Below are 9,087 nucleotides of genomic sequence, written 5' to 3'. Positions count from 1 at the left end.
GCAGCAACAGCGAGAGTTGGGAGTTTAAACTCACAGCAACAGCCATCTGCAGAAAAGCATCGGAGCTTGTGAGCAAGGGGAAGAGCGTTTTGGTGACGGCACAGCATTGCAGAGCACCTGCGAGCAGGGCAGGGTCTGCCATGGAAGGGTGGTGATCGGGAGCGGCACTGACCCAGGCTCCTAGGAGCCTTTGCTGCGTGTACAGCCAGATTTCTTGTCGCCCACAGCCGTGGTGAAATCAGGCCGGTTAAGTAGGAGCTTGTTAAAACCTGAGGCGTGCTGCAAAGATATTTGTGTGCTGGGTTTTAAGCAGCTTTGGGAACGTTGCCTCCCTGTCCTGGTGGGTTGATACCGCCCAATGTAAGGGCTTGGCTGAGCTGAGCAGCAGAAGCTTTTGTCCATGTCCCCCAAAATGTTCACGCCTGACTTTCTGGGTTGTTCATGCTCCCCCATGCAGGAGCTCTGAAGCGGCTTCTGGCTGAGGCAAAGGAGGGGCCCTGTGCTTGTGTTTCTCCCGAGACAAAGTTCAGATGATGGTTCTCAAACTAAATTTTGTCACTTGGTACGGAGCCAGCCCTGGGCTACAGCAGACTCTGGGTCTGTAATTACATGTCCTGCCTGTTCCAGAGTTTTTGCTCAGCCTTTGCTATCCTTTGTAACCTGAGTAGCAGCAGGCTCCCGCGTGGGATCCCCTGGCACAAGCTGCTTGCCGTCGGGCACCTTGCTTTGCTCCGGGCAGAAAGTGCAAGCAAAAGCTTGAAATGCCCTTGCTGATGCGTGGGGCACGCAGGAGCCAGCCCGCTCCCCTCAGCCGGGTGCTGAGCACCGTGTGCTGTCGTCACCTGTGTGCGAACTAAGCACATGGAAAACGTGCTCTGGCAGCGGTTTGGCCCGAGTGCTGCCCTACATGCTTGCAGCAGGAGAGAGGTGGTGCCGCGGGGAGCTCTGGGTTTGGGCCCTTGGTTCACCATAGGGTTGGTTGCGAGGGGGATGCTGCCGGTGGATGTGCAGCCGGTGTGTGAGGAGCAGAGGGCACCGAGGATCCTCGCTGTGGCTGCCCCTGGGGTTGTCCGTGTGCCGCATGAGGCACTTCGGGATGTCGAGGGTCTCCTCTGACCCTCGGTGTCGTTCTCTAAAGATGACTGCTGGCAGATAAGTTACTGCAAGGCCTGCTTCTCTACTGCTGCCGTATCCCCGGTGAGCCCGGCGCTGCCCCTGCACCGCACCCCTGACGCCAGGGAGCGATGCGGGGCCGGCGCACCCCTCCGGCTCTGCGGGGGCAATGCCCGCTCCCCTCCTGGCGCTCGCCCCGCTCGCCCTCGCCTCGCCTCGCCTCGCCGCCAGCAGACGCGCTGGCTCAGTGCTGCCAGCGCCTGGGCAGGCCTGCCTCCGCCCGCCGGGAGCGGGCTGCCAGCCCGGGGCCGAGCGGGGCGGGGCGGCGGCGGCGGCGGGGGGCGCGGGGGGCCGAGCCTGCGGTAAGGGGCGGGCCGGGCCGGGCCGGGGCGGCGCTGCCGGGACCCGCTCTCCGCGCCGCCGTCCGCGCCATGGCCCCGCCGCCCGCCGCGCTGCTCCTGCCGGCCCTCGCCGCCCTCCTGGCCGCGCCCGCCGCCGCCCGCGCCCCGCCGCGCAGCATCGGTAGGAACGGGGGATGGGGAGGGGGGCGTGCGGGGCGGGGAGGGGGCAGCCATCCCGGGTCCCGGCAGCACCCGGCCTTTTCCCTGCCTGCCCGCGGCGGTGGGAGAGGAGAGCTCGGGCACCCCTCCGCGGGGTGGGGGGGGGGAGCGGGTCGCGCTGCCGTGCCTCCCCGCGGCATCCCCGCCCTCGCGTGGGGCGCTCGCCCCTTCCCCCCGCCCCCACCCCGCGGCCGGGGAAGCCGGGAGTCCGGGCGGGGGGCAGCGGCGCCCCCCCGGCGCTCTCGGGGCACGCTGCTGACCCGGCCGCCCTCGGCCCTCTCCGCCGGCAGCCGTGGTGGGCGCCGGGCTGGGCGGCTCGGCCGTCGCCTACTTCCTGCAGCAGCACTTCGGGCCGCAGGTGCAGCTGGACGTGTACGAGCCGGCGGGCGTGGGGGGGCGGCTGGCCACCGTCACCGTCAACAAGCAGCAGTACGAGAGCAGAGGAGCCTCCATCCACGCCCTCAGCCTCCACATGCAGGACTTCGTCAAGATCCTGGGTGAGGGTGGGCACCCCAGCGCTCGTGTGGTCTCGCTGAGGGGGGGGGGGGGGGGGGAGCTGGGGTGCCCCCGGGCTGTGCGCCCTGAGCTGGGGCGGTGGGGAGGGCTCCTTCCATCCGCCTCGGCACCCCAGGCGTGCGGCGACCCCCTTGCTGCACCTGCGCCCCTGCCCTGTTGTGCCCTAAAAGGAGAAAGGGGTGGGTTGGCCTAGCAGAGCACCAGGGCGAGGGGTCCTGGTGGAATTAGTGGGGGGAGTTTGTGAACAAACTCCCACCGCTTTGTCCCAGTAGGCAGCAGCAAGTCCATGGGATGCCCCAACATACACGATCTGGCTGGGGTCCCAGTGCCCTGGGGTCCGACGCTCCCAGATACTCCTCCAAGAGCATCTTTGCCCACATCCCCGCTGCGGCAGTGTTTGGCGCTGGCCTTTCCCAGCAGCCGGCCAGCCCCAGGCAGGCGTACCAGCGCGGCGGGGGGCCGGGGCCCCTCTGCTCTCTGCAGGTCTCAAGCACCGGCGTGAGGTGGCAGGGAAGAGCGCCATATTCAGCGGGGAGCACTTCGTCCTGGAGGAGACCGACTGGTACCTGCTCAACCTCTTCCGGCTCTGGTGGCACTATGGCATCAGCTTCCTGCGCCTGCAGATGTGGGTGGAGGAGGTGATGGAGAAGTTCATGAGGTGGGAGAGCCTGTGGGGCTGGGGGGACACAGGGGGTCTTCCCCAGCATGGGGCATCACCAGGTGCCCTGTGCTCCTGTCCCCTCCAGAATCTACAAATACCAAGCGCACGGCTACGCCTTCTCCAGCCTGGAGGAGCTGCTGCGCTCACTGGGGGGTGATGCGTTCGTCAACATGACACAGCGCTCGGTGGCCGAGTCCTTGCTGGAGGTGGGCGTCACGCAGCGCTTCGTGGACGACGTCATCGCGGCTGTCCTGCGCTCCAGCTACGGGCAGTCGGTGCTGGTGCCTGCCTTCGCAGGTGAAATCGGGGCCCCTCTCCTCCCCGTGTGACTCTCCTTCCCAGCATCCCCTCCATGGGCAGACTGTTGAGCCACCCTCCTCTTCGTCTCCCTAGGAGCCATGTCGCTGGCGGGGGCCCAGGGCAGCACCTGGGCAGTGGAAGGAGGCAACAAGCTGGTGTGTTCGGGTCTGCTGAAGCTGACCAAAGCCAATGTCATCCCAGCCAGGGTGACGGGCATCTCTCTGCACAGCTCGGGTGAGCCTGGGCGTGGGGTCTGCTCTGGGTGCCGCCAGCCTGAGCATGGGTCTGGGCACACCAGGGCAGGATGTTGGTTGGTGATGGCAGTATGGGGGCGCTGGGCCAGAGTGCCTTGGGAGGCTGAAGGGCATCCTGGACCTAGTAAAGCATTTGGGCAAGGGCCCGGGAGTCTGTCCATCTCCTCCCTTCATCTGATCCAGTGGGAGCCCTACAGTACAGACCTCAGCCCTGAGGTTCCCCTCTCTCCCTCCTGAGTTCCCTCAGGTCTTTTCTATGGCATCATCCTTGTTGCAGGCTTGCTCCCCCATCCAGCACAGCGGAAGGGATGGATAGCTGGGGTTTGGTGGGGTAGGCTGTGCTGCCCCAGTCCTCCTTCTCCCACTAGGCTGGGTTTCTCTGGAAGCTTTCTTCCACAAGCTTGATAAAATCTTTCCACTGCCCTAAAGCATTAGAAGCTCATCCTTAACCTCAGATGCTGTGGTCCAGTACTGATGTGTACTGGAAAACCAAGGGATGGAGGCCATGCTAGAAAAAGGGGGACCAGGGCAATACCACCTGGGGCTCAGGACTGCTCCTAACTGTCCACCATCTCTTTCAGAGGGGAGAGCCCTGTACCAGGTGCACTACGAGGGCAGTGAAGGCCAGGGCTCAGCTTTCTACGACATGGTGGTTGTGACGACTCCCCTGCACCCCAGCAGGAGCAACTTCACCTTCGAGAACTTTGAGCCACCCATCGCAGACTTCCCCGGAGCCTTCCAGCCCTCGGTCACCTCTGTGGTACATGGCTACCTCAACTCCTCCTACTTCGGCTTCCCCGACCCCAAGCTCTTCCCCTTCGCCAGCATTCTCACCACCGACACCCCCGACCTCTTCTTCAACGCCATGGACAACATCTGTCCTGTCAACATCTCAGCAGCTTTCCGTCGCAAGCAGCCCCAGGAGGCCGCGGTGTGGCGTGTCCTCTCCCAGCAGCCACTGGACAAGCAGCAGCTGAAGACCCTCTTCAGGTCCTACTACTCGGTGCAGGTGACAGAGTGGCAGGCATATCCCCGCTACGATGCTGCCAAGTCCCTCCCACCCATCGTGCTCCACGAAAACCTCTTCTACCTCAGTGGTGTGGAGTGGGTGGCCAGCTCCATGGAGATGATAGCGGTGGCGGCCAAAAACGTGGCCCTGCTGGCTTACAACCGCTGGCATCAGGACCTGGAGAAAATCGACCAGAAGGACTTGATGCACAAGGTGAAGACTGAGCTGTGATGCCCAGGGGAGAGGGTGGGCCAGGAGCTTCTGTGTGTAGTAGCCTGGGGGAGTATTTATTGCCTTGGGGACACCAGGGGGTTTGGGGCTAGGGGAGAAGGGACAGGCTGTATCCCAGATGCCTTGAGTGCACGTCGCCTTCAGGAATACAGTCCCTGCCCAGTGTTGCTGTCTGTGCCATGTGCCTCAGTTTCCCTGTTCCCCCCACCCCAGGCTCCTAGAAAGGAGTCTGTGCCATTACCTGTGAAAAAGGGTCACTGTGCATCTGGTTTTGGGATGGGCCTCAGGGGGCTTTCAAGGGTGAGACTGACTGGCATCGGCAGCAGATGGGTCCCCCCCAGTGACCTGCCTGCCGCAGCCTCTCCTGCCTTCCTGGCTTTGCCCCCAGGAAACTCGGTGGTTGGGCTGGCCCTGGCTCGGGCAGGAGGTCCCGTGGCCTCTCCCGTGCCATATGTGCGTGGAGCCTAGCCCCGCGCACTGGCCTGACGCCCCGGGGATGGGTGTGCAGGGTGGGCTGCCGCAGGTCCTGGCTTGCAGGGAAGGGTGCCTGCTGCTGGGTGCTCCCTGTTTCCAGGGGCGCTCAGGCTTCCTCGAGCCTGGAGCTCAGCTGCGTTTTGGGGGGCAGAAGAGCCTCGCTGGGAGGAGGCTGGGCAGCACCCACCCCTGGGCACGCAGGGCCAGGGGGGGCAGCATGACGGGCCGAGGCAGGGGGCAGCTCAGACGGGGGCCAGCGATGCGCTTTATTGAAGACCTCAGAAGCTGCCCAAACCACTGTCCGCTTGCCTCGCTCCCTGGGCTGCCTGGCCCAGCGCAGGGCAACTGGTAGGTAGGATGGGGAGGACTGGGTGCTCCCAGAGCTGTTGCACCAATGGAGCCAATGAAGGCAAGCAGGGACTTTGGGGAGGGAGGAGGGGGCAGCCACCTCCCTGCCTCTCCCAGCCCACCCTGCTGAGCACCTCCCTGGAGGTAAGGGGGCTCGGGGCGGTGTCTCACTGCGAGGCTGGCTGCAGGACTGCATAGCTGGGTGACTTGCAGGGGCTGCCCCCGTGCTGGGTGTCCCTGAAGTGGCTGCTTGGGCTGAGGCTGATGGAGTCTGGGAAGGAGAATGTCGGGGAGCTCTTGGAGCTGCTGTCACCTTGCGCAGGGTCTCTCCTCACCCTGATGCTCAGCCGGGTGACCCTCTCCCAGAGGGCTGGACAAGCTCAGGAAGCAAGAGCAAGCTGGTTAGATGCTCACAGGTAGCTGCAGGGGTTAGCTTTGCAACCTCAGAAGATGCAGGTGCAGCCCACAGCGATGGTCTCCATGACCGTCTGGTACTTCTTGTTACACTTCTTCTTCCCGGAGGGCTTGTGCCCCACCTCGCCTGGCACCTGGCAGAGCAGCCGGCGGACGGGCAGCCGACTGTAGATGGGAATGCTGGCCATGGTGCGGTCCTCCTGCATTGTGAAGGGGCTGATGCAGCCAGTGCAGAGGCACTGGGCCTCGGGGATGTCTGCCGGGATCCGTGTTGCGTCGTGGTTTATGCTGGAGGAGAGGGAAAGCAAGATGAGGCTGGAGAGATGAGGAAATGGAGGGTAGTGGGTGCTTGGGGATAGGCAGGGCAATGCCTCCACAGGGTGAAATGGGGTCCTGCCTCTCATTGCACCCCCCAGCAGCCACCACAGCACCATGACGCTGGAGCCATGGCCGCTGTGGCGCTTGCTGGCACGGAGCCACCATATATGTCCCCAGGGTCCCTGCCCCAAGCTCACCTGTAGGCCCAGGGGGACAGGCTTCTCCGGTTGGACCTCCAGAGCCTCAGGTTGACCTGGCACTTGGTGTCGCCTGGCTCGGAGCTGTTCCTCAGCTGGCGCACCATGTCCTGGATGCTGCGCTCGTAGTCTGCCATGGTGGTATAGGGGTCGTCCAGGGCCCAAGCAAGGGTAGGTGCTGCCATGGAGGGCTGAGCCAGGCCCTTTCTCCTGCCCTTTGCTGCCTTGCTTTGGTCCTTTGCTTCGGGGACCAGGACCATGGCAAAGGTGAAGATGCAGAGGAGAAGCTGAGGAGGAAGGAGGATGGTGTGTGGCTGTCTGAGCCACAGGGCTGGTGTAGAAGGGGGGCTCTCCCACCTCACATGGGTCACCGGGTGATGGCAGGACCACATTAACTTTGGGGCGGCATGTGCAACCCGCAAAGAGCAACGCTGGCACGAGGGCTCGACCCGTGGAAGCACGAGGGCAGTTTGCAGAGGTGGTGGACACATGGTCGTGGTGACCCCCTAGCCCAAGCCCCAGCTGATGCATGTGGCTCCAAAGCCCCTTGCCCTGGTTGCAGCTGGCAATTTGCGTAGCCCAAAGTGCCCCTGCCCGCGCTGTGCCTGGTCCCTTCCCTGCCCACCCCAAGGTGGCTGTGTGCTGGGAGGGATGGGTACACCCTCAGCTCAGGCTGTACCTGGGCAGCCTCTGGTTTAAAAAGAGCTTTAGAGATGAGACGGTCAAGAATGGGATCTTTATCCAGAGCCTCCTCTCCCTCCCTCTGTGCTCCGAGGACGGTGAGAGAGAAAAGAAAGATGCTTTTTCCTTTCCTTCTCCCTCCGGCCTCGCAGGGCTGAGCTCCCGTGTGCTGACACCCGGCAGGCTGCCCAGCGGTGAACAAAGTTGCTTTCTGTAGTCCTGCTCCTTGCTATTCGTGTCCCTGCAGCCGGCCGCAGGCAGCCCTGCACCCTGCCCGCCGTCCCACAGCCCTGCCTGCCATCCCACGGCCCTTCCCATCGCTGTGTGGTGCCCCAGGGCAGGGACTGCTCGGCTGGGGTTATTTTCCCCCTCCGATGCCGGACTGCCCGGTCGGACTGTCACAGCTTTGCTGTCTGAGGCGATTGCATCCTTGCTGTGCCAGGCGTGGGAGCGATGGGCCTGGCAGGCTGCAGCGTGCATCTCCAAAACAAACAAACCCAGGTAGCCACCCGTAAACCAGCGTGCAAATAATTCTATTAAAGAAGAAAAACGAGGAGCAAGCCCTGAGCCACCGTGCAGTCACCTACCAGGTTTGGAGCCCGCTCCATCGCCGCGGAGGGGCTGCCGGCCGCCGTCCTGCAGTGTGGCTGCCACCAGCGAGCCAGGGAGCTAAAAAGGGAAAGCCCCAGCCCCCGGCTCTGCTCCACTGGAGGTGTGTCCGGTCCCCGAGGTGCCAGCGAGCCTCGGCGCCGGCAGGGCAGGGGGCCAGTGTGGTCTGGGACTTGGCCACCTGCCGCCTCCCCGGGCACTGGCTCCACCTGCGGCTGTGGCTGTGGATGGTGGCGGGTCCCCTCTGGACCGGGCGGCCCGGAGGGGCTTGCTGGGCAATAACGTGTGCTGGGGAGGGGGTTTGTGTGTTCTGGTGGTACCAGCAGCATGGTCACAGCCCTGTGGGAGCCAGGAGGGGCACGGCTGCTGGGCTGGGGGAGCAGGGAGGACTGGGGGTGGGCTGTGTCCTGCGCTGGCAGCAAGGTGTGCAGGTAGCCTGGGGCTGTGAGGACAGCTGAGGACCCACCACTATCCGTGTACCACCACCAGTTCTGCTATCCCCAGGAGCCACCAGGCCCTTCTGCCCAGTGGCAAGGCGGCAGCACCCATCCCTTCCTGCACCTCTGTCTGTCTGTCCCCAAACCCTTCCCTTCCTGCTGTCCTCAGACTTGTCCCCAGCCCCTGGTAGTGGGGACTGGCTCTGCTCACAGCTGGCCTTGGGGCTGGGCCCCGGAGCTGCGGGGTGGCGGGTGGCAGTGGTGGGGTGCTGCCCTCGCCCATGCCGTGCTGCTCCGGCTTCCTGGGGCCAAGTGCTGGGGTGCACGGTGCTGCGGCGGGGGAAACTGAGGCACGGGGGGTGCCGGCTGTGATGCTCCGTCTCAAGAACAGGGGGGAAGGGGCCTCTCTCGGGAGGGGCTTGGCCTTGGGCGTGGGCCGGGGACTGCAGCAGCCCGGCATTGCGGCCCCCCTGCCCTGGGCTGTCCCTGTCCCTGCGGCCAGGCAGCAGCTGTGCCACACGATGGTGCTGTCCTCCACCCAACCGCACCGCCAGCCCTCCGGCCTTCCCCTCCGCATCCCTCTTCCCCGCCATCCCTCCTCTCTCCATCCCTCCTCTCTCCATCCCTCCTCTCTCCATCCCTCCTCTCTCCATCCCTCCTCTCTCCATCCCTCCTCTCTCCATCCCTCCTCCCCTGCTAACCCCAGCCGGCCGCGGGAGGTGGGGGTGCCCGGTGCGGCTCCCCACGCTCCCCGACGGCAGGGTCTGCCTTGCTCCTTTGGAGGGGCCCTTTACATCCTTAGGGCTCCTGCCCCCAGAGGCCGGGTGGTGCTGGGGCGCTGCTCCACTTCTCTTTGGTGTTCTCTGCCTCCTCTTCCACGCCCCCCCCCCCCCCCCCCCGCCCCGTTCCCTGCCCAGCACTGCCAGCTTTTGTGGCAGCACTAGATGTTGAATTTCCCTCTGCCT

General features: G+C 64.6%; 2 protein-coding genes across 2 annotated transcripts; one reads left to right on the top strand and one right to left on the bottom strand.

The window, feature by feature from the left end:
• Positions 1-1,544: 1,544 nt before the first annotated feature.
• Positions 1,545-4,646, top strand: PCYOX1L (prenylcysteine oxidase 1 like). Its single transcript, XM_086471018.1, has 6 exons — positions 1,545-1,635; positions 1,964-2,170; positions 2,673-2,847; positions 2,936-3,147; positions 3,244-3,384; positions 3,986-4,646. The coding sequence occupies exons 1-6, from the start codon at positions 1,545-1,547 to the stop codon at positions 4,642-4,644; spliced, it is 1,485 nt and encodes a 494-aa protein (XP_086327144.1). The 3' UTR covers positions 4,645-4,646.
• Positions 4,647-5,909: 1,263 nt separating this feature from the next.
• On the bottom strand, positions 5,910-7,684 carry IL17B (interleukin 17B). Its single transcript, XM_009959670.1, has 3 exons — positions 7,664-7,684; positions 6,396-6,682; positions 5,910-6,168 (listed from the first exon to the last, which is right to left on the bottom strand). The coding sequence occupies exons 1-3, from the start codon at positions 7,682-7,684 to the stop codon at positions 5,910-5,912; spliced, it is 567 nt and encodes a 188-aa protein (XP_009957972.1).
• Between the last annotated feature and the right edge of the window lie 1,403 nt (positions 7,685-9,087).

Source organism: Leptosomus discolor, chromosome 10 (assembly GCF_034619465.1).
Source record: "Leptosomus discolor isolate bLepDis1 chromosome 10, bLepDis1.hap2, whole genome shotgun sequence".
NCBI classification, from domain to species: Eukaryota; Metazoa; Chordata; class Aves; order Leptosomiformes; family Leptosomidae; genus Leptosomus; species Leptosomus discolor.
This window is presented reverse-complemented; position numbering and strand designations above follow the sequence as displayed.